At 37.6% G+C, this 26,198-nt stretch overlaps 1 protein-coding gene across 2 annotated transcripts in view; it reads right to left on the reverse strand.

Annotated features, from left to right (window-relative positions):
* Positions 1–3,976: 3,976 nt before the first annotated feature.
* Positions 3,977–26,198, reverse strand: part of PPP3R1 (protein phosphatase 3 regulatory subunit B, alpha) — a 66,756-nt gene continuing 44,534 nt past the window's right edge. For both annotated transcript variants that reach the window (XM_036262816.1, XM_036262815.1), the window contains exons 3-6: positions 14,184–14,360; positions 11,982–12,041; positions 10,874–11,058; positions 3,977–6,110 (exon numbers count right to left, since the gene is read on the reverse strand). In XM_036262816.1, the coding sequence (XP_036118709.1) occupies positions 6,063–6,110; positions 10,874–11,058; positions 11,982–12,041; positions 14,184–14,360 (470 nt within the window). In that variant the 3' untranslated portion in view covers positions 3,977–6,062. The remainder of the gene's footprint in view (positions 6,111–10,873; positions 11,059–11,981; positions 12,042–14,183; positions 14,361–26,198) is intronic.

Genomic DNA, 26,198 nt, shown 5'->3' on the forward strand with positions numbered 1-26,198 from the left:
CTACTTGGGTTTGAAAGGGAGACAGAATGTTGGAGGAAAACCAAGTAATTCTTGGAATGGGAATGACGAAGAAGGAATTAAGAGATAAATCTAACTATATCACAGTGATAGTTGATCTTAACCACCTGGATCAAATTACCCCTAAATCTAATTCCTCAAACCTTCACCACAAGTATATCCATGTTTATGGTATTTTTCATACTATATTGTCATGATAGTGTCTGCCTCTCACCCTACTCCGTATTTAGCACAACTTCTGATGTAAAATTTACATATTGGCTGGAGAATGGACCTGAGGAGTTATTTTTGTAGCTATTTAGTGTTTGAGAAGGGAGGAGACCTAGTTGTTTCTTCCCAGTCATTCCAAAAGATTTGGGCTCCAACTCATGCTACCTAGAATTAGGATGGTAGAGAAGAAAGCTCATGTTAATTGAGCACCTGAAAAGAGACCCGACTTTCCTGACCTCAGCCATGTTAAGATTGGGCCAGTATGCTTAATGTTAATTACTGAAAGTATACAGTGACAGTACATAGCCATCCTACAACTTGCAAAATGCTCATAATTATTTGGTCAAATAAACCAACTAAGTCTTTATGATGTTTGAAAGAGCAAGGACTTGCTTATTTGATCTGGTTAGCTGATAGATTTATAATGCCCAGCAGAAGTGAAAGGTTGAAGTGGCAAAGGACTTTAAAATGTTAGCTAATGAGATTTTTGAGCTTGTGGGAATTTTTGAACACTAATGGTTCAAGACACGAGTTTGAACAATGTTTAAGTCCTGGAAACGAAAGATTGAGATTCTGTGTTTTTGTTCTTTTTTGAAATCCTCATTGGAAGATATTTTTCTATTTATCTTCAGATAGAGTAGGAGGGAGAGAGAAACATCGACATGAGAGGGACACATCGACTGGTTGCCTCGGGCATGACCTCGACCAGGGCCGGGGACAAACCGCAACCAAGGTACGTGCCCTTGACCAGAATTGAACCCATGACTCTGGTCCACTGGCTAGGGCTCCTGTGTACTCTTTTAAATTGTAGTAAATATATAACATTTACCATTTTAACCATTTTAAGTGTACATTGTTGAGCAACCATCACCATCATCTATCTCCAGAACTTGACCTTCCCCAACTGAAGCTACCCATGAAACACTAATTCCCTATTTCCCCCTCCTCCGAGCCCTTGGCCACCACCATTCTGCCTCTTACTCTGACAATTCCAGAATTCATAAGAATCATACAGTATTCTTTTGTAACTGGCTTATTTTACTTAGCATGTCTTCAAGGTTCACCCGTGTTGTAGCATGTGTCAAAATTTCCCTTCATTTAAGGCTGAATACAGTGGAACCTTGGTTCTTGAACTTAATTCATTTTGGAAGACTGAGAAGCAATTTGTTTGAAAATGGAATCATTTTGCCCTGGCCGGTTTGGCTCAGCGGTTAGAGCGTCGACCTGCGGTCCCGAGAGACCCGGGTTTGGTTCCCGCTAAGGGCACGTACCTCGGTTGCAGTTTGTCCCCGGCCCTGGTTGGTCGTGCGGGTGGCAGCCACTCGATGTGTCCCTTCACGTCGATGTTTCTCTCTCTCTCTCTTCCTCTCTCTCCCTCCCTCTCTATCTGAACAAAAAATGTCCTCGGGTGAGGATAAAAAAACAAGAAAATGGAATCATTTTTTCCCATTAGAAGTAATGTAAATTGAGTTAATTTGTTCCAGACCCCTAAATGACTGTTTTAACCATTCTTATATACAGTACATGTTTAATGGACTGCTTATAAACATTTCTTAAATGTATTGAACCATCCGCTACTGGCCTTAAACAAATCTTGTTCAGCACTCATTACAGGGGTGCCTCTCGGGGGGTCAGCATGCATCATCTTCCATTTTTCATGTATCACCTAGAAAATGCTGTCACTGGCTGCTTTTCCTTAATCCAAATTGTTTTTCTACCTCTTCAATTGTCTGTGTTGTTTCTTTCACACCCTTAGCAACATTAGCACTCTTGATGGCCTTTGTTTTAAAATTCGGCTAATCATTTTCACCAGCACCAAGAGCAAAAAACCCACAAAAATATTCCCAGCACAATTTCCTGTGATGCTAAGGCAAGGTTGAGCTGTAAACTGACTTCATACTGGCACATTCTCTTATGTTTGTGGCCTGAGAGACACCTTTTGTCATGCTTCTGTATCTGAAAGGGTTGTGAAGCAGAGAACATTAAGTCGAGAGACATTTTTTCCGTGAACAACTTGGTGGAGAACCAAATTGAATAGAAAGACTTTCAGGAACCAAAGTGTGACTATTGTATGTATACCATCTGTCAGGTAATTTGAGTTGCTTCTACTTTTTGGCTACTGTAAACTATGTTGCTGTAAATTTGGGTATACAAAGATCCATTTAAGAGTCCCTGCTTTTAACTTCTGAGCGTGTGTACCTGGAAGTGGAATTGCTGAATCGTGGTAATTATGTTTAATTTTTTGAGGAATCATCTTATGGTTTTCCACAGCAACTGTACCATCTGACATTTCCACCAGCAATGTACTAGGTAGGGGTCCAATTTCTCCATATCTTGCCAAAATCTTTTTCTTGTTAACAGCAGTGCTAATGGGCATGAACCAGTATTTCATGGTTTTGATTTAAATTTCCATAGTGACTAGTGATGTTGGGCATTTTTTCATTTCTATATCTTCTTTGCATAAATGTCTATCCAAGTCCTCTGCTCATTTTTAAAACCAGGTTGTTGTTGAGAATAGCAATCTTTTATGATTTACAAGTATTTCCTCCAATTCTGTGGGTTGCTGTTTACTGTGTTGAGTCACCTTTTCTACTCTTAAGAGCATTAGAACTAGGTAAAGAAAGGAAGACCTAGGGCTTAAATGCATCTAATGGTTTAGGCTTAACTCTACTCCTAGGATAGTCTAAGGGGTCAAAGAATCAAGTGCATAGCATCTCATACCTAGTACATAGCTGACCATATGTGTGTTCTGGGTATAAAACACCCCCAACATCTTGTAACTCATCTGGGCCAGGTATATCATTTACCCATCACAACGATCTCAAGTGTTTATTATAGTACTAGGCATGTGGTAAAACTCTACAAAGTTGAATTAAAGTCTCAAGAAAAATACTAATTTTTACCTTTTGAAGAGTAAAGTACTGAATAACATTTATTACATTAAGGGCGAGGTAGAATTCTAGACAACTAAGGCTACCAGTGAACAAGGGACAGAAATCCCTGCTCTTGTGGAAATTTCATTTTATTTCAATAACTTGGAAAGACAAATATATAAAATATATAAATATGTCAGAAGAGGTTAAATGGTTTGGAAGAAGAAAATAAAGTGGCCCTGGCTGGTTTGGCTCAGCGGTTAGAGCGTCGGCCTGCAGTCCGGAGAGACCCGGGTTCAGTTCCCGCTAAGGGCATGTACCTCGGTTGCAGTTTGTCCCCGGCCCTGGTTAGTCGTGCGGGTGGCAGCCACTCGATGTGTCCCTTTCACATCGATGTTTCTCTTTCTCTTCTTCTCTCCCCCTCCCACTCTATCTGTAGAAAAAATGGAAAAATGTCCTTGGGTGAGGATAAAAAGAAAATAGTGAGATAAAGGAGACAGGGGTATTCGTGTATTTGAATAGGGTGGCCAGGAGGCTGCTGCTGAGCCAGGACATACCTGAACAGAGATGTGGAAGCATCAGCTGTGGGACATCCAGGGGGAGAGGGCAAAGGCCCACAGCAGAACCAGGCCAAGGGCTCCGGAACCACCAGGAGGCTGTCAGCTGGAAGCGGAGGAAGGGTGAGTAGTGAAAGAATGACACGGGGCTTTGTGAGTCACAATGACTTACGTTTTTACCCAGTGATGAAGCAGACTGATTTTTACCTGTGGGTTACAGTCAAAGATCAAATAGCAATTTATCCGAGTTTTTTAAAAATCCAAGAAAATGAAACAAGAATGGGTATGGAAGCCCACCAAAGACCACTGTGAATACACTCAAGTTTCAAATAGTTTATTTTCTTATTCATACAGTATGAAGTTTTCTAAATATCCCACAACATGACATTTTCATGCAGAAGAAAAACTAAACATTCAACATAAACCACCCCTCCCCCCACCCACACACACTAAAAAAAAAGAAAAAGAAAAAACCCTCATTCCCCAGTAAGGAAATAATGTTTGCACTATTTTTCTGTAACGCCAGCCAAGATATGCACAAGCAAGAGAAATAGAAAGCATTTGCTAAAATATTTGTAACAAATACTTATGTACAAAAAATTCACAAAAAACTAGTTCCCCCTTGAAGCAGAGCACATGGCAGTTGACACTGGAACAGATCAAACCACTGGCTGGGATTAGAACCACGCACTGATCCAGAGGAAGAAAGTTACATGTAGTGGAGATTTTCAGTTTGAACATTAACATTTCCAAAGTTTGGCAACATTATCTTTTAAAATTATGCAAATTATGTAAACAAGAGGTACATTTTAAATCGATCTACATGCAAAACTCCATGTCATGCAAGGACACCAAGCACCGAGATTTTCCTCTCACAGACAGAGCCCATGATGTGCAGCACTCAGTTGAAGGAACAGCGATGGCAGGCAGATGTGCCCAATTTAAGATTCATTCACCTTGATTCAACCTGCCCTTTCCCACTCATGACTATAAAACCAGTTTTTATTGGAAGTCTATATAGGGAAAGACTACTGTCCTAGAAAGCTAACAAAAATGTTTTCTTCCAGCCAACAGTACCTTTGCAGAAAAGGGAAGGGACAATAACATGTGGTGGAACATGATACACTACTTTTATATCACACAAATTTATTAAGCTATCCATTACAAATATGGGCAAATCAAGAAAGAAAACCTTCATGCACTCTTTATGCCTTATGGTAAAAAATAAATTTCTCTTAAATAGAGGTATAAATTTAGATAAAATTTTACTCTTCTGTGGCATACACATGAATAGGATTTCTCCCATTTAAGTCACAAATGTATGTGGGTGTTTAGATACATACATGCACATTAAATATCACCCATGTTTTAGATTAGCTGCAAGTGTTTTGAAACACAGAGGGAAGTTTATGGTTCAAACATAGGTTTAATGACAATTTATTTACCCATGTAATAAAAAATGGATATCCTATGTTTACTTCAGGTACTCTTCATTAAGTAATGTCAAAGATAAATTATGATTGCCTCACATAGCTTCTGGCCTTTACGTATGAAATCACAACTGAAGCTTACATGTACTCAGGGACATTTAATAAACGTAATGGCTCCCAGTTATGAAGTAACAGAGTGAAGCAGCCATAAGCTTTGTGCAGGTATTATATGAACACAAGAACGAGCTCTTGGCAGTAGCACTGAACTATACTTTCTCCTCAAGCAGAGATGTAATAAAAGCTGCTCAGCAATGAGACATAGTCCCTGGAAATATATTCATAGGTATAAATAAAGTTACAAACTCCTTTGTTACAAAAATGTAATTAAGGTAAATAATAGGACATTAACAAATGCTTTGTCAATCTCTCAAAGGAGAAAGCACAGGAAAAGGAAAGTAGCTGGCCTAACACCCGGCTCAATTGTACAATCTTCTACCTATATATAAAACTGTGTGAAATAAAAGTAAGGATGTTTTATATTCTGCTTGGCACTTTTGTACTCTATCATTTTGTTTCTGAATCAAGTATATTAAATTAAAGCCAACCTACTACACATATAGAAAGCTACATATATCTATATATAAATATTTACATATGTATATATAGATACTTTCTTGTTATAAAAGATGAAGAAAAATAAATTAAAAAGCCAACCCCTTCCCTTTCTTCACCACATTGATATGCTCTTTTCATGTTGCTGTCCTTCAGACTTTAAAGTGCTACACGGAGTTATTGAGAGAATAAGAGTTCAATAACACTTAGTTGGCTTCATGAGGCTCATGTTGGAAAATGTGGCTTCACAGAGAAAAATACTTCCATTTAAATACACAGAGAGCATTGCTGGACGTCTTGAGCAGATCTTCAGAGATGGAGAAGAAAGCAAAAGTGTTGGGTGGTACTCTTTAAAAAAAGAGTCACACATCTACCACCATCTTTTTGTGGATATCTAGGCCACCTACAACCTGCAACGAAACAAATCAAACTTAGCCATATTGGAGAAATTCCTTTTTACTAAACACCTTGTCAAAACTACAATATAAAAACATACTATTTTAACCATTTTCACAAGCTGTATTATTATTATTTTTTTAAGTTGCATTGAATCTAGTTAGTATGTTCATGGCTTCTTTCTTCCAGGAGGATCAGCAAACTTATTCCGTAAGGGGCCAGATAATAAATACTTTAGCCTTTGTAAGCCACATACACTTTCTCTTGCATTTTCTTTCAAATGTTTTTCTCGATTTTTTTTTTTTTTTTTTGAGAGAGAAAACATCTATAGGTTGCCTCCTGCACACCCCTCACTGGGACCAAGCCAGCAACCCAGACATGTACCTGGACAGGGAATCAAACCAGAAACGTTTTGGTGCATGAGATGATGCTCAACCAACTGAGCCACACCAGCCAGAGTGCATTTTTCCCCTTAAAAATTCAAAAAGAACAAAAAAACACACCATTCTTAGCTCAAAGATGTACACAGTAGGACATGGGCAGGATTCAGCCCACTATGGAGTCTGCCAACCCCTACCCGTAGTAGTTTCAGAGTAAATATATGGTAACCAGATGTTACCATAAAAGTTGTCCTCAAAAACCAAATACGGGCTTCATTCACAGTCTATTTTAGAAAAATTAAAAAGTACCAAGTGAATACGATTTTCTGCACATTTTACCATGGAGTCAAAATATACGTATAGTTCTTATAGACATCTTAAAAAAATTTTTTTTCTCTTTATTGGCTTTAGAAAGAGAGGGAAAAGGAGAGATGGAAACATCAGTTGGCCCCCTCCTGCATGCCCCTCACTGGGGATTGGGTCCACAACCTGGGCATGTCCCCCTACCAGGAATTGAACCAGTGACCTCCTGATGCATGGGGTCAATGCTCAACCAGTGAGCCACACCACCCGGGCTCTTATAGACATCTTTTAATACTAACACAGCAATCTAAAAGTAGAATTATTTGTATTATTATTTGGGGAATAAACTTTATTAAGTATAACCTACACAAAGTATGTTAAGTCATAAATGTTTCCAGTTGGACTAATTTTCTGAGTAAACACCCAAGTAACCAGCACCCAGAGCACTACCAGGAATCCTCTCTGGTCTGTCCTGCACCAGCCATTTCCCTCCTCCGGCCCCACCATACTCATAGAGGTAGCCAACCACTCTCATGACTTTAACAGCATGGATTAACTGGTTTCACTTAACATAATGTTTGTAAGATTAATCCATGCTGTCATTTATAGTTGCATCTGTATTATTTTTTTTTAATTTATTTTTTTTATCCTTACCCGAGGACATTTTTCCATTGTTTGTTCAGATAGAGCGGGAGGGAGAGAGAGGAAGAGAGAGAGGGAGAGAAACATCGATGTGAAGGGACACATCGAGTGGCTGCCACCCGCACGACCAACCAGGGCCGGGGACAAACTGCAACCGAGGTACGTGCCCTTAGCGGAAACCGAACCCGGGTCTCTCAGTACCGCAGGCCGACGCTCCAACCGCTGCGCCAAACCGGCCAGGGCGCATCTGTATTATTTTTTAATTCAAACTTATTGCTTAAAATTTTTTTATTTGAAAAATAAAGATTAAACAGCCAATTAGTTCTACAACTTCCACTTTGAAAACAGCAGTTTGCTACCCTGCACTCATTCTCTATTTCCTTTTACTAGGCAATTATTTTCAGTATTTACATATAGGTCTTCAAATAACATTCCTACACTGTCTTTTCTTGAATTCAAAGTTCTAAGCATTATCCATTTGACTTCCCAGCACAGAAAATCCAGCTTTCTCACACCTCTCCCTTACTCATATATTTCCCACCCCACCCTTCCAATATCTGTATCGTTATTTTGATTAGACAGAAACATTTTAATGACTATATAACACTACAACAGAAGTGTGTACTATGTTTTTCCTACACATTTATTTTGCTACAGTTAGTAATTATCTGATCTTTTCCTTTGCTGGGTGTTCTATGCATTTATCATTAAACTTTTGTTCTAAATACATTCAAATATATTATGTAATTCTATCAATTTTATTGTCTTTAAATCACTCCCAGAACTTTCCAACCTGCTCCAATCTAGGCCTATCATATATCTGGACCTTCCTTCCCCATCCTCCTGGAGATTTCCTTCTCTCTCATATTGGACCCTCAGTTTCCTGGACCCCATATTATCTTGTTTTTTTGGTTTACAACAGTGGGAGCACATCCTCCAGTACTTTCCCAAAAAGAGAGGCCTTACATACCTGAAAATGTCTTTATTCTTCCATTTAGTTAGAGTCTGTAGGGAATTCTACTTTGGAAATACCTGTCCCCCAGAATTGTGAAGGTAATGCTACACTGTCTTTTAGTTTCTAAAAGAAACTGCCACTGTGACTCTTTAAGTCTTTGTATGAAGCCCCTCCCCAACCTCTATACCCCAGCTCCCTGGAAATTTGTAGAACCATTTCTGTTTCCATTGTTTTAAAATTTCATGACAATGTGCCTAGGTCCGGATTATTTTTACATACTATTTTGGGTACTTAGTAAATCCTTTCAGTCAGGAAACTCATTACTTTTGGTTCATTATCCTTGATTCATTTTTGATGAGTTCCTTCCCTCCATTTTCTTTCTGCAGCACCTAGCATTTAGGTATTAGATCTCTTACAATGAATCTGTAAATTTAAATTTCCAAGAGCACTTGTAAACATTATCCAGTTTTTGTTTCAAGGATTCATTATATTATATCCCTGAGGATAATGAAATATTTTCGTTTTACTTTTCTTTTGTTGTTGTTAATCCTCACCCGAGGTTATTTTTCCATTTGTTTTGAGAGAAAGTGGGAGGGAGGGGGGGAGGGAAAGAGAGAAACCCTGACAGAGAGGGACACACTGACTGGTTGTCTCCCACGAGACCCACGACCAGGGCCAGGGATAAACCGCAACTGAGGTATGTGCCCTTGTCCAGAATCAAACCCGTGACCTTTTGGTCTTCAGGCCGATGCTCTAGCCACTGAGCCAAACCAGTCAGGGCTCATTTTACTTTTAAAGTTTATACAGAGCTTGCAAAAAAAGTTTTTCCAAGCTCTGTTTTGGGGCTTGGCTTCATCTTTTTATTCCATTATTAGAAGTTTTCCTTCAATGTCTGGTGACCCTTGGCTTTCCTCTGTGGAAAGAGCACTGGACTTCATGTACATGGTGGGGCTGTGGACTGTGGGCTACACTCAGTGATTTGGTGGGACCTTTGCTTTGGGAAGATCAGAATTTCTCAGAGAGGGCCTTTCCCATCTCTTGATTGAAGAAAATAAGTCTAGCTGCCAGGGAGTCGGGTCAGGAAAAAGGTTGGAGTTATCAAAATGCAAATATGCTTATCTTCACTTAACTCAACACACATGAACACAAACCCTGCCCCCCATCTAAGTCCTGTGTTTCCCTGCCTAGAGACTCCCATTTCACCCTCTCCAATCTCCCACTAAAGGGCATGAGAGTTGGAACAGAGTAGGGAAGCAGAGTTAGTGTTATAATTTCTTCAACAGACTTTAACCAGTTAGCTTCTTTTTGGCTTCACCATCACCTCTACTTTCAGTTATCTTGTGACACCAATTTCTGGGCCTTTCTGCATTATAAACCAGGTTGCTTCTCAGCTTTCCAAACTGACAGCTTAGTATTCATATATAACTGTAGTCCCCACCTCTGCAGAGCCCTTAACCCTGAACATAAGAACTACCCATCAATAGCTTGGAAAAGGAAGGGGTGGAAAGTCACCATTTATATTGCCTAGTTGGTGAGTTTAAGATGGACAGGACGCCATCTCTGTTGTCCTCATGAAACCAAGCATCTGGATTCTAGCTAAAAGTCACGAACACATATTTCCCACAAAAGGATTTTAAAACATGTTCATTTTTAAATGAACATTAAAAAATATAAACTAGCCCTGGCCGGTTTGGCTCAGCGGTTACAGCATCAGCCTGCAGTCCAGAGAGACCCGGGTTCGGTTCCTGCTAAGGGCACGTACCTCGGTTGCAGTTTGTCCCTGGCCCTGGTTGGGTTGTGCGGGAGGCAGCCACTCGATGTGTCCCTTTCACATCAATATTTCTCTCTCTCTCTCCCCATCTCACTATATCTGAACAAAAAATGGAAAAATGTCCTCGGTTGAGGATAAAAAAAAAAAAAAGAAACAGATTGTTTGGTCAAAGCCCAGGACATTCTAATGCGTGAATCAGGTTTGGAAAACATTGTGTTCAGTACCTGCCTACAGCTACTTGGTGGGACCAGTACTTAATCTAGGTATATCTGAATGCAAATTCGATATTCTTTTTGTTTATCATCTTTGTTGATGACCCTTGAAACACACACACACACACACACACAAGTTGTAATTTGGGGGGGCTACCAAAAGCTTCTAGTACTGGTCTTATGGCATTTCATTAATCACTGAGAATACTGGGTTGGGCAAAAGTAGGTTTACAGTTGTGAGTACACAAAACACAGTTTATTTTTGTATTATTTATTAATTACTATATTTGCCGTACAAACAACTGTAAACCTACTTTTGCCAATCCCTGTATTAATTATTGAGAATAGTCAGTTGTTATTCACTAATAATTACAACAAAAACACTTCAAAACTTTCAATGGGGCAGTCAGGCAAAATCAAATATATAAATTTCTAGGGCAAAATAAGAAATTCTCTATTATGTGGTTTCTAAAATGTTTTCGAACTAATGAAGAATCAGATCTTTTGTACTTACAGCACAGAATTCTTCAAAGGATATTCTTCCATCTCCATCCTTATCTGCATTTATTATGGTTTTGTCTACAATTTGCTGTAACTGTGTATCTTTCAGATTGTTCCCCACCATCATCTTCAGCACCTGGAAGAGTTCCCCGTTTGAAATATAGCCATCTTTATCCATGTCATAGATACGGAAAGCAACTAAAACAAAGAGTAAGGGGAAAAAATCAATGGCAAGTATAAGGCAATCACAAGTGACTACTTTCAGTGAGAAAGAAAACAGTTAAGTTGCCAAATATCTAGAACTGTAACAATGAGGAAGGCTCCTTTCTACACATAGATATTGCCCCCTTCAGTGCAGTTTAACATAACTGGTTAAGTATGGGCAATGAAGTCAAGCGTGCTTATAGTCTAGGGTAACTTATTTATTAACCTTGCTAAGTACTTAGTTTCTGCACATATAAAATTGAAGCTAATAACAGTTCCTACTTTCCAGGTTCTTCAGAGTACTGAATGAAATACACGTAAATTGCTTAGAACAGTGTCGTATACACAGTAAAAGCACAACAACAGATAGCACTTGCTGTTACTATTATTCTCATTTATACCAAGAGTTAATTTGCAAAGGACATTTGCAAATATCCTGTGCCTCAGAGAAATGTTATTGAATAAACTGTCTCCCTAGTTAAGAGTTGAATAATTTAAACAGGTATCAGATGTGCACTACAATAGAGGCTGGGCCTACATAAACCAAAATAGTGGACTTCTGGCTAAATATTTCTAAGAACAATATGTGTAAACTAAGTTAACCTAATCACATCACATTTCTTCCCACTTTCATTCAAAAAAATCTCTTATCCAAGATATGTAGATTATATGGTTGTTGTCAACAGAAGGAAATTCTATTTCCTTCTATCCACTTAAAAAGCAACAATGACATTGTTAAAAATGACCAGCTGTAAATGTCCTAAAGGTTTTTCTCCAGAATGTAAAATTTCTATTATGTCTACCAAGAATCAAGAATAAAGATATCAAGGTATCTTTTGGAATATTTTAAAAGGAGGTTATAATGCAGTATGGGGTAGCACTGGTATAAGAGTAACTCACTGAATAAAAATACTTACACCTCAACTTCTGCTCCTTATCGCCTTTGACACTGAACTGAGAGACTCCCTCAATGAATTCTGAATAAGAATAGAAAACGTTTACAAATCAAAGTTCTCAACTTTTTATATAGAAAAGCAATACATACCCAATACATATACAAAAAAAAAAACCCTAAACACCCACAGAAGGATATTTTCTTGCTGCAAAAGAAAATATTACTTAGCAATGTTTAAGAAGGAAAATGCCAAATTTGAAACTTCAAACAACAAACAAGGTTCTACATTTTAAAAAAATTTGAACCTGGAGTTCTCGTAGTACCACAGAGCACACTCAAAAACATATTCACAAGCAATTTAACTCTTTCTTCTTTGAACATGACTATTAAAAGAGGGGACTTTAAAAAAGGATTATATTGCCCTGGCCAGTTTGGCTCAGCAGTTGGAGCGTCGGCCCATGGACCAGAATGTCCCGGGTTCGGTTCCCTCTAGGGGCATATACATAAAAAAAAAAGATTATATTTGATTTTCCCAGAACCAAAAATAATTTTGAATTTCTGGTTCCAAAATTCTGAATTATTTAGATAAACTATTGGAAATTTTGTGAAAATGATCATTTTTGTTCACTGCCTGCTACACATTAAATCACAATCACTTTTAGATTGATCTCTTCACAGTTCAGTTCTTGAAACTAAAGTATCAAAATGTATTGATGATTCCCCAATGAAATGTTTACTTTAAAGTATAGAATCAAGTATAAAATTATGCATCATGTTAGTACCAACAAAAGTACTGCTAAGTGTCTTTGTGAAATCTAGATTAAGTAAATTAATCTTTTTTATGATAATGCCCATGTCCTTATTACTACGGTTTATCTTTTATTGCTGATTTAGTATAAGTCTCATTCTGTAAAAAAGGTTTAGCCCTGGCCGGTTTGGTTCAGCGGTTGGAGCATCGGCTCGCGGTCTGGAGATACCCGGGTTCGGTTCTCGCTCAGGGCACTCGATTGCAGTTTGTCCCCGGCCCCAGTTGGGGTTGTATGGGTGGCGACCACTCAATGTGTCTCTCTCACATCAATGTTTCTTTCTCTCTTTCTTCCTCCCCCTCTCCCTCTCACTCTATGAATGCAAAAAGTGTCCTCAGGTGAGGATTAAAAAAAAAAGATAGAATTAGCTTTAAAAAAAAAAAGGTTTAAAACATGTAGCTTCTTAGCTAAGATCTGGAAACAGCCCAAATGTCCATCAGTTGATGAATGGATAAAAAAGCAGTGGTACATATACACAATGGAGTACTATGCAGTTGTAAGAAAGAAAGATCTTTTATCCTTTGAGATGACATAGAGGGACCTGCAAAGTGTCATCCTAAGCGAAACAAGCCAAACAGAGAAAGACAAGTATCATATGATCTCACTTATTTGTGGAATATAATGAACATAACAGTCTGAAGAATGGGGTAGTCCCAGAGAGGTGGAAGTGGGGTACAGACTGACAATCCCCAGAAGAGGGGGTGGTGGGGGAGAGATAAACCATAGAACTTATATGTATGTATGCATGAACAATGGACATGGACAACAAAGCTGGGGACAGGGCAGGGAGGGAGGGAGAGGGGGCAATCAGTGGAGGGAAAACGAGAAACATCTGCAACAAAAATTAATTAAATTTAAAAAATAAAAATAAAAATAAATAAAACATGTAGCTTCTAATGTGATAATGGAACTAATTTTCTAAAACCAAAGGAAATACTAAATCTCATTATTATTTATTTATTTTTCTTTTTATCCTCACCCAAGGACATTTTTCCATTTTTTGTTCAGACAGAGTGGGAGGGAGAGAGAAACATCAGTGTGAAAGGGACACATCGAGTGGTTGCCACCCATATGACCCAACCAGGGCTGGGGACAAACCGCAACCGAGGTACGTGCCCTCAGCGGGAACCAAACCTGGGTCTCTCTGGACCGCAGGTCGACACTCTCTGGATGCAGGGCCTAAATCTCATTTATGAAATTACCTTGTAAAGATAACTTGATCATTATGAACCAAAAAAGTGAAAGATCTTAGTTCACTAAGGTTCACATACTACAGATTTTGAGATTTTAACATAGTCTATTATTATAAGATTACCAGTAATATAAAGGCATTTAAGAAAAACTAAATTTTTTCAAACATTTTTATACATAGAGCTAGCTGTAAGACTATAACTTGTGATGTTAAAATCTACTCTTACCTTTAAAGTCTACTTCTCCATTCCCATCTGTGTCAAATATATCTATTACTCGCTGTACTAAAGGATTCTGTTGTAACTCCGGCAGAGACATGAACTCTTCCACACTCAAAGAACCAGAATTGTCCAAATCAAGCTTCTTAAATCTCTTTCCCAGCCTTTTAATTTCATCAGCATCAACTAAAGACAAAAAAAAAAAAAAGAGTAGCACTGATTTACAAAATGATGTTATGATCATTATAGGGGAAAAAATCTACCAGTTAACCAATAGTTTAATTTCCAATATAATTAAGAGTTACACATACTGTTGTTGACTAGTTCCTTATAACAGAGAAAGTACATCATAAATATTTTCATTTGGTTACTCTTTTGCTTTTCTGCACCTGCCATAACATACAGCCAACTATACGCTGAGTACACCAAGATATTAAATAGGACTGACAATGCTAAAGCTGATCATGGAAGTCAGGTGGTTCCTACCAGGCAGGCTAAACCCATCTCTGTTGTGTATCAAAGCACCTTGCCTTTCACTTATCTTTTAAAATTTTAATTGACTTTATTTCTAATAGTTCATGGTTCAAAATTCAAAGCCTCCCTTCCATCCCACCCTGTAGATATCCAATTCCCCTTCTTGGAGGCAATACTGCAAGTTTCTTGAATATCCATTCCAGAGATATTCTCTGCAAATAAAAAACACAGCTTTGGCTTTAAAACACACACACACACACACACACACACCTCACAGCTAACAGATTTCACTTTTCCATCCTCTGAACAAACAAATAAATAAAAGCTAAACAACTTAAAAATGTTTGCATTAGTTTACAATTACTCTAATTGATCTATCAAAATTCAATATTGGGTCTTTTATCATATGCATTCTTGAAAAAGGTTTCATTTTCTTCTAAATTACATTATTATTTTCATTACTTTAAAAATCAGACTACCCTGGCTAGTTTGGCTCAATAGTTACAGTGTTTGCCCTCAAACCAAAGAGTCTCAAGATCAATTCTCCGTCAAGGGAATACCCAGCGCTGGTTGGGGTCATGTGGGAAGGAACCAATAGATGTGTCTCCCTCACATCGATGTCTCTCTCTTTCACTCCTTCCGTCCTAATCTAAAAATAATCAATGGAAAAATATCCTCAGGTGAGGATTAAAAATAATTAATTAAATTTCAAAATCAAACTGCCTTGGCCAGTGAATTAGTTTATAGAGTGGTAGCCCAAGCACCGAAGGGTTGCTGGTTTGATACCCAGAGCCCTGGTCGGACATATGAAGGAGGCAACCAATCGATGTGTCTCTCTTACATCAATGTCTCTCCCTCTAATTCATATAAACAATTTTGATCATGGCTTAACAGAAATAATACAAGTACAACAAAATTAAATACAGTCACCAACTTTTTGTTGTTGTTAATCCTCATCCAAAGATATTTTTCCATTGTTTTTTTTAGAGAGAGTGGAAGGGAGGAAGGGTAGGGGAGGGAGAAGAGAAAGAAACATTGATATGAGAGAGCCACATCGATTGGTTGCTCCCACACGGCCCCAGGGATTGAATCTGCAACCCAGGCACATGCTCTTGACTAGAATTGAACCTTTGACCCTTCAGTCCATGGGCTGATGGTCTAACCACTAAGCAAAACAGGCCAGGGCCAGTCTCCAACTTTTAAAAAGAAAATTAACAAGTCAAATGTTATACTTCCCATGAGTATTATGGCCATGTATTATGTACTGGGGGACGGAGGGGAAGGGGGTGAATTATAAACAACAGAAATTTATTTCTCACATTTCCAGAGGCTGGAAGTCCAAGATCAGGGGAGGGCCCTCTTCTCAGTCATATGTTATGTATTATGTATACATATATTATGGTCCATAATATTAGAAACTGAGATTGCAAACTACTTTGAAAGCTCAAATATATATTCAGTGGAATAAGAACTATACATGCACTACTAAGGTATATGCTGTACAATGACAAGATGCTGCTTTAGCCCTGGCCGGTTTGGCTCAGCGGTTAGAGCGTCGGCCTGCGGTCCTGAGAGACCCGGGTTCGGTTCCCACTAAGGGCGCGTACCTCGGTTGCAGTTTGTCCCCAGCCCTAGTTGGTGTGCGGGTGGCAGCCACTCGATGTGTTCCTTTCACATCGATGTTCCTCTCTCTCCCTCCCACTCTACCTGAACAAGAAATGGAAAAATGTCCTCGGGTGAGGATAAAAAAAAAAAAAGATGCTGCTTAAACAAGAATTAGTTCATATGCAGGTGGTAAAGAAGAGGAGGGATGTCAGTGGAGCACAGAAATGTCACTGGTTCATAGGAATTTTTTTTTGGTATGTTATAAAGGGACCAGGGACAAGTTCTCTCAAATTAAAGAGCAAGTCTTAATAAAATATGAAAACCTAAGAAAAAAAGTGAAAACAAATCTCTCTCCTTAGAGAAAATAACAGCATGTTTAATGGCGTCAACACTGTTATCTGGTGAAAACTAAAGGTGCAAATGAATAAGCTGCAAAGACAATTTCTCTTATCTACCGCCTCTCCCCCCAAGATGTCCCTCCACCTCAAAAAAGCAATTAACAAAGGTGACTATACCCTGGTTCATTATTTAATTTTTACAAAATTAGTTTCTGCTAAAGCAGATGCTCTCAAGAACCTATATCTCAAAATAGGAAGCAGTAGCCCCAGTTGAAGGCTAATAAGTGAATGGCTTTGGTGCTTGATACAAATACCAGAGGTAATTTGTGCTAGTATGTTAAAGATCAAATTGATTTCTGTTAGCACTCTGTTACAAAACTGCACAAAAGAATGGTCTACCTACCCTAGCCAAATTTTTCCCAGACGAGATTTTGCAGCTTGTGAGGTTACTCAGAAATGCAAATATTGTATTATAACAGAAATGCCTTTACATTATTTTAATGATTCATCTACACCCTGCCTCAAACAGCAAATACACATAATTCAATCAAAACGTCACAAGCACGTCAACTTCATAGAGCATTTTATTCCTCTATTAAAGGGTATTTCTTCTTTAATGGAATAGATGATTAAAAGCAAAACGGTTCAAATAAATCTTATTTTCCAATTTTCCATTATGAAATTAAATACCCTTACCCTTGGAGGAAACAAACTTAAATTAAGTCCCACAAATAATTTTGACTTATTTTTTTTCAGATTTATTTACGTGTCTCCCCCATCTCACAGCAGAGTTCATGCCTTTTTCAAATGTGTTCTGTACATTACATATAACAGGTGCTCAATAAATGTTTTAAATGAATATTCATTTTAAGTGTTTCAGATTTTAAACTTATTGATCAAAATGCCATCAATATTAGAAGTAAAACTACTTATCTAACCAGACAGCAATCAGCAAACCTTTCAGAAGTTTCTTACAGTTCAACCATGTTGCTGAAAGCTCACTCTCCATACTTGCCTTAATTTTATGTATACCAAGGATTAGTTAACCATTTTCTTCTAATACTCTTTAGTTTGCCTTCATTTACATCCACAGACCACAAAAGGTGATGAGGAAATTGAACATTACGAATGACTAAAATATTTTACAAGTAGAAAAGGAAAGATGGACAGTGTCTCCTCAAACAGCACATGGAGGAATCAGGGTCATTTCATTTAACAATAGCTCTAGAGCATATCATTGATGGAAAAGAGGGAAGGCAGGAATGCAGTACCATAATTATCTATGGAAACTATCTATAAAATTCCATTTACTGAGGTAGGGACATGAATAACAGTTTAGAAAGTTATACTATAAAATTGAAACTGAAATGCTTGAAGGATTGTTTTAATTACCTGAAAAACCCCACTAATCCAGAAGACATATCCCAGTCTTGATGAATGAATAAAGAATATTAAGAATATCAAGAATAATAAAGATAAAACTTAAGTCATCAAATAAATATACTTGGTTCAATCCATTCTTTTTACACTGCCAATAGCAATCTTACTAAAAGTTACATTCAGCCAAATTGCTAGCTCTTACGTTTAACAATTTCTAGTGGCTTCCTAATACAAACAGGATAAAAAGTCAAGCCCTTGCCCTGGCCGGCTTGGCTCACAGGTTTGATTTCGGTCAAGAGCTCATACAGTTGCAGTTCGTCCCCGGCAACCAGCTGATGTTTCTCCCTCTCTCCCTCTCTGAAGATAAACAGAAAAATATCCTCAGAGGAGGATTTAAAAAAAAGTCTTAAGCCCTTGACAATATTTAGCCTCAATTTAAATTTCAATCTTTCTCTTCCCCCATTACCCATATCTTCTTATAAATCCTCTGCTGGAATATTTTACCTTTAACTCTTTACGAACCCCTATCAGTTTTTCTGATTTAAAAAAAAAAGGGGTAGGGGAGTGTTATTAACTGTACATCCTGTCGTTATGAGTATCATTAACTCACTTTCTGGCAAAATACCTTAAAAAGCAACCTTTAAAATCTATTCACTTTCTTCTGTTTTAAATATCTTATGAAATATTACAAACTAATTGATACTTGTACAGTTGACAATCCTTTAACTTGACAATAACTGGCTTTTTAAAAACCCCTGAAGTATGACTTGGAGAGAACAAGATCCATCTAATCATCTATTCATTAGCATTCTCACATACCCCTGGGGCAGCTAAAACTCACCCTGAGCTTCTTTAAGAAGTCAGTGTAGTCTGAAAGAAGGTAGTACCTACTCTCCAACCACCCATTTATTTCCTTCTTTCTGTCCCTTCCTTCCTGCTTAGATTATAATGATTAAGACACACTAATTACTCAGTACTTATTATCTAGTTGGGGCTAGCTGAGCAATGAAGAAATCTGTACCTAAACAATTAAAATATTTTAAAATGGCTTGCTTAGAAGGCAGTGCCATGAATATTTTTTAAAGCCAAGATGTAAGAAAGCTAGCTTTCAAATACAAATAGTAAAAATACCTCATTTAGGAGTGGAACAGAGTGACTTATTTGTTCCTATCAGCAAAGAAGTTGATCAGCACTCTCACTTGGCAGCACTGCACACCTAGATGTGTTCAAGATCTAAATGTATCCTAAAGTATGAAGCAGCTCTCATATTGAAACACCAGCATTTACCAATCTCCTACAAATTAGGCACAGATCTCTCAAACAGATCAAACCCATCTTGGCAGCACCATTAAATATTTCAGATCTTCACTTAGTACAAGTTAAATATTAAAGAACAAATTCCAACTTTAGATATCAAATTTCATCAAAGATTTTTCCTACTGCTTGAGATCATATTCCCTTTAAAACGGACAAGAAAAAACAACAACAACAAAAAACACAAGCCTCACCCTCTTGACTCATTCTTGTGACTCAGATACCCTTTTTCATATAGTTTGCCAACTAAATGTTATTAGTCCACTTTTTGTAAGGATACCTTTGGGAGGACTATCTTTTTTAACATTGAAAATGCCTATGAATTCAATTTGAATTATTTTATACAAGCAGAGATATAAAGAAATCTCATCAAATCATATATATATGCACACACACGCTTGGTGGGGGCCAAATGTAGGTTTACAGCTGCTTGTATGGAAAATAATACAATAACTAATAAATAGTAATACAAAAATAAACTCTGCTTTGTATATTCACAGCTATAAACCTACTTTTCCCCACCCTGTATATGTCTACACATATAGTCTAAATAAAAATCAAAGTAAGAGATTAAAATTTTAGATCTTTTCATCTGAGTTCATGGAGCATAAAGTTATGAATAAGAAATTGATGAATTGCTTCTATAGAAACACCAAATGAAATTGTTGAGACCTTACCCACCCTGAGTGTACTTGGAGATAAATATGGAATCTAGATGGTTACTTGTTTTTACAAGTGATTTCAAAAATCTTATTAAGAATTTGCTTTTAGAGAGCTCATCTTGCTACTGTAAATTTTAATAAATATTTTCAAATGAAACATAATACTGGGGCAATATAATATTAAGAAATAGATGTTGAATATTCATTCATCACCCTCTCAGATGAAGAAACATAAATCTCCGTTTATTATATGTATACTTTTTTAATTTAGAAAAAAGGAATTTAAGAGATACCGAAATAGTAGACAGAAAATCTAGTCTCTAGCTGTGATTCCACTGTTACAGTTAAAAAGTAAAAACAGCCCTGGCCAGTTTGGCTCAGCAGTTAGAGCGTCGGCCTGTGGACCAGAGAGTCCCAGGTTCAGTTCCCACTAAGGGCACGTACCTCAGTTGCAGTTTGTCCCCAGCCCTGGTGGGGTCATGTGGGTGGCAGCCACTTGATGTATCTCTCTCACATCAATGTTCCTCTCTCTCTTCCTCCCTTTCTCTCTCTTCCTCCCTTTCTCCCTCCCGTTCTATCTGAAGATAAATACAAATATGTCCTCGAGTGAGGATTAAAAATAAATAAATAAATAAAAACAACAAACAACTTGTAAGCTCTTTTTGGTGATTTTGAGCTTTCTCAGAATCAAATGGAAAATAAGCAGAATAGTAGAAAAACAAACTTTCCTCAAATTTTAGCCAATCCTAATAATTATGTAGTAATAAACAATAACAAGACTATTGCTCCTTCAGAAAATTCTTTTAATAGCCACTTCATAAATAATTAATCACCAATTTGTCTATTAATGATTTTAGCAACAAAAACAAAGTCAGTCTTTTAAATCCTTTAAACAATAACATCTTGGGGGGGAAAAAAGAAAACCTAAATGTAATGGGGGATCCTTTAGTATTCTGGAAAAAAAATAAAACTTTTATATGTTACCAGTTTTTTCACTAAAATGTACAGTTTAAGAGCATTGATGTTATTTGTATTGATAATTGTAATATGATCTGTAAGATGTTAACACTGAAGGAAGTTGTATGAGGAATATTTGAGAACTATTATTTTTGTAACTTTTCTGTAATTTCTCCTTGGTTTCCTCTAATTTATGACAGCTCTTTATTCTTCCCTTGTCTTTCATGACCTTGAAATTTCTGATATAGTATTATGTAAAATGTTCCTCAGGTTTGAGCTTGCTGATGTTTTTTCATGATAAGAATGGATTTGGGCATTTGGGGTAAGAATACCATGGAAATACTGGTGTGTCCTTTTCAGTGCATTGTATTAAGGGGTTCATGATGTCAATGTCTTTTTACTAGTGATGTTAATTTCGATCACCTGGCCATGGTGGTATCTACTATAAAGTCTAGTATCTTATTTGTATTAAAAAATTAATTGGGTGGAGGGATACTTTGTAACTATGCAAATTCTCATTTTTCCTAAAACAATGGACTAATTTTAGCATCCACTGGTGGGTCTTGTCTATAAGATTTTATTACTATAGAATTTGCCCAACAATTACTTTCTTTTTCCCCTCTTTCCTACTATATTATTTGGAATGCTCTTTTCTTCCCTGTAAACTGTCCCTTTCCCCCATTTACTTCTGTATTCAATTATTCATATCAACATGGATTCATGGATATTTACTTTATTCTATTCATGGATATTTATTTTATTGAATCCAATAATATTTATTGTTAGTCAAAATGTCCCAGCTTTGGTCTTTAGAGTGGATTCTGTGCGATCTTTCAACAATCCCCATTTTGAGCACATCCTTCATTTCTGGCACCCTGAAACGTTCTGAGGCTCACTTTGACTACATATTTCTAGAAAGAGATTCCTTAATCTCTTTCCTATGACAGGATATTTAGAACTATGCTCTAGAATAAACTACTAGAAAAGATTGCTCTAATAAGGGATTTCAAAATCTGTATCTTAGAGGTATTTTGGAAAGAACCATTAGACATGACAAAATTATCTATGCAGAAACATGTACTGACTAACTTTTGTAACAACTACCACAAGCACAAAGTTTTACAATGTCATTAAGAGAAGGTATTGGGTAGTTTTTCAATATAAAGATTAACTTAAGAGTTTTAAAATCTTTTGTAAAATTTATTTTACAATAGTAACATATTTATGTTACCCCAAATAAGAAATTAAAACCACCAGGGGGCGCAGTAAGGACAAGTCACAAATAGAATCATAAACAGTTCCAAAACACACAATTTTATAACGACCTTGTGTATTGCCTAAAAGTTTAATATTTATATTCTGCACAGAGAAGTTTGACAACAGAACAAAGGAAATTAAAACATCCTATGTATGAGAGAATAAAAAAGGTATATTATGAAATATGGACACAGGCATATCATATATTATTGATACCCTATACTATGCTCCATTGATTTATCTTATGCCAGTATCACACTTGTGTTTTATAGCAAATCTTTAAATCGGGGAGAACTGTCTTTATACTTTGTTCTTTTTCGAAATTGTTTTGGTTCTTCTAAGACCTGTGCATTTCCATATGGAATTAACAATTAGTTTGGTAGTTTTTACAAAAAGCTTGCTGAGAATATGACTGGGATTATCTTGAATCTACAGATCAAGCTGAATAGAACTGATACTTGAAGAGTATCAAGTCTTGTCTGGCCAGTGTGGCTCAGTGGTTGAGCATCAACCCATGCACTAGGAGGTCTCCGGTTCGATTCCCAGTCAGTATACATGCCCAGGTTGTGGGCCCGATCCCCAGTGGGGGGGGCATGAAGGAGGCAGCCAACTGATGTTCTCTCTCATCAATGTTTCTCTCTCTCTCTCCCTCTCCCTTCCTCTCTCTCTCTAAAAATCAATAAAGAGAAAAATTAAAATAAATAAAAGTTAAAAAAAAAAAAAAAGAGTATCACGTCTTCCAATCTATGAATGTGGTAGCTCTCTCCGTTTATTTTAGGTATTCTTAAGTTTCTTTCAGTGAAGTTCTGTAGTTCAGTGTTTAGATCTTACATGTTTGGTTAAATTTGTACCTGAATATTTCAAGTTATCTTTGTCAATTTCACTTTTTTCAGCTGTTCATTGCGATTATATAGAAATTCCATTGATTTTTTGCATAGACTTTGTATCCTACAATCTTGCTGAATTCACTTATTTCTAGTAATGAAGGACTTGCTATACACAAAACCATGTCATCTGAGAAAAAAGACTATTTTACTATGCTTTTCAAATCAAAATATATTTCATTTCTTTTTCTGGATTTAAAACGATGCCGCTTCTCCAATCTTAGGTGGAAAACATTTAGTCTTCTATTGTTAATGATGTTAGCTGTAGTTTTTATTGTAGGTGCCCTTTTATCAGGTTGAGGAATTCCTTTCTATTCTTTTTTGAATATTATTGATATATATATATATTTCTTTAATTTTTATCCTCACTCGAGGACACCCTTCCATTTTTTGATCAGATAGAGCAGGAGGGAGAGAGAGGAAGAGAGAGAGAGAAACACTGATGTGAAGGGACACCTCGAGTGGCTGCCACCCGCACGACCAACCAGGGCTGGGGACAAACTGCAACTGAGGTACGTGCCCTCAGCGGGAACCGAACCCAGGTCTCTCAGTACCGCAGGCTGACGCTCCAACCGCTGAACCAAACTGGCCAGGGCTATTATTGATATTTTTTGAGAGAGGAAGAGAGAGAGAGATATTTGTTGTTCCACTTATGCATTCATTGGCTTGCCTCCTGCATGTGCCATGACCACAGATCAAACCTGTAATCTTGGCATAATTGACTGTGATACTCGCCTAGGGCCCCCTTCTATCCTTAATTTGCTAAGAATGTTTATCATAAATGAGTACTGAACTTTGTCAAACATTTTGCTACATCTACCGAGATCTTTTTTCTTTTATTCTGTCAATATAGTGAATTACATTAATTGATTTTTTCAGTTAAAATCATACTCCTGAGACAAACTTCACATGGTCATGTTTCATTGTCCTTTTTTACATGTTGCTGACTTTGACTTATAAATATTTAATAAGAATTTTTGCACATATGTTCATGGTGAATATTGAACTATAATTTTCTATAATGCCTTTCATACTGCCATTGGTGTAATGCTAGCTTCTACTTTCTGAAGCAATCTGGATTTTGATTGGTATATTTTTTCACTAAATGTTTGCTAAAACTTACCAGTAAAGCCATTAGGCCCTGGAGTTTTCTTTGTGGAAACATTTTATTTTTTTTCTTTTTATCCTCACCTGAGGACATTTTTTCATTTTTTGTTGAGAGAGAGGGAGGGAGGGAGGGAGGGAGGGAGGGAGGGAAACATCGATGTGAAAGGGACACATCGAGTGGTTGCCACCTGCATGACACAACCAGGGCCGAGACAAACTACAACTGAGGTACATGCCCTTAGCGGGAACCGACCCTGAGGCTCTCTGGACCGCAGGCCGACGCTCTAACCGCTGAGCCAAAGCAGCCAGGGCTGTGGAAACATTTTAAAATAACTTAATTTCATTAACACATATAATGCCATTTTATGTTTAATATTAAAATTTCTATTTCTTTTTGTGTTGGTTTTAGGTATTTGTTTTCCAAGGAAGTTGCCCATTTAATCTAAGATGTAGAACTTATGGCATAAAATTGTTCATAATATTCCCTTATATTTTTTATATCTTTAGGAAAAACGCAAGATGAAGAAACAGATCCAGAGAAGTAAGTTGATCAATGCAAGAGAGCTTAATGGCAAAGCTGGGTGACAGGATTTCATTAACATCTTCTGATTTAAAAGCTTTTGCTATGTTAGTTCCATCTAAAGAGTGATCACAGCCAGGCCTGTGTGGCTCAGTGGGACTGAGCTGTGGGAGGCATTTTGCATGGTCAATTTTGTTATAATCTGCTCTGCCATCGCCTGCCCCAAGGCAGGATATCTCTGCATTTCTTTATCTCTGCATTTTGCATTTCTTTTTTTTTCTTTTTTTTTTTATCCTCACCCGAGGACATTTTTCCATTTTTTGTTCAGGTAGAGTGGGAGGGTGAGAGAGGAACAGAGAGAGAGAAACATCGACGTGAAAGGAACACATCGAGTGGCTGCCACCCGCACAACCGACCAGGGCTGGGGACAAACTGCAACCGAGGTACGCGCCCTTAGCGGGAAGGAACACATCGAGTGGCTGCCACCCGCACAACCGACCAGGGCTGGGGACAAACTGCAACCGAGGTACGCGCCCTTAGCGGGAACCGAACCGTGGTCTCTCAGGACCACAGGCCGACGCTCTAACTGCTGAGCCAAACCGGCCAGGGCACATTTTGCATTTCTTTAAGTAACCATTTACTCATCAGCCAGTCTTTACTGACCTTTTGTTCCTTTTGTAGTATTTCCTAGAATTGCTTCGGGCAAGCCTGGTGCTTGGCAACAGGTGCTTCTTGCCCTATATATTGTATGAATTACCCCTGAATAAACGAGACTTGATCAGAACCCTGTCTTGTCTCCATTTCTCGTGTCTCTTGTCCCTCCTCATCCTCACTCCCCCTCTAGAGTCCTCGTTGCTCGACCTGCGGGACGGGTCACTGAGCATCATCCCATGGACTGAGAGGTCCCAGTTTGACTCCTGGTCAGGGCACTTGCCGGGTTGCAGGCTCGATCACCAGTGGGGGATGTGCAGGAGGCAGCCAATCAATGTTTCTCTCTCATATCGATGTTTCTATCTCTCTCTTTCATGTTTCTATCTCTCTCTCCCTTCCTCTCTCTCCAAAAATCAATAAAAACATATTTTAAAAATGATAAATAGGCTGCCTTTCACTGTATTAATAAATATTAAAAAATAAAAAAATAAGAAGTGAGCACAGAAGCTTATACTGAGAGATATTAAACACTGCTGTGCCTCAATCTGCACTTTTGGAACAATAAGAATATTCCCATTCCAGGTAGATAAAAATCAAACCATATATTTTAAAGACATTCTCCAACTTGTACTTTCCAGCTGAAGGTGTTTTGTTGTCTTTTTAAAAAATTTTTTTCCCCTCACCTGAGGACATTTTTCCATTTTTTGTTTAGGTAGAGTGGGAGGGAGAGAGAGGAAGAGAGAGGGAGAGAAATATCGGGATTTAGAAGCTGGAACTTTGCATGAATTGCCTCACTGCTTTCTAATATGTACTCAGGCTGCTAAGAAATCCAGTATCAGTAGACTCCTATTCTTTTTAGGCAGCTTATCTCCTCC

Source organism: Molossus molossus, unplaced genomic scaffold, assembly GCF_014108415.1.
Source record: "Molossus molossus isolate mMolMol1 unplaced genomic scaffold, mMolMol1.p scaffold_m16_p_15, whole genome shotgun sequence".
In the NCBI taxonomy this organism is placed as follows: domain Eukaryota; kingdom Metazoa; phylum Chordata; class Mammalia; order Chiroptera; family Molossidae; genus Molossus; species Molossus molossus.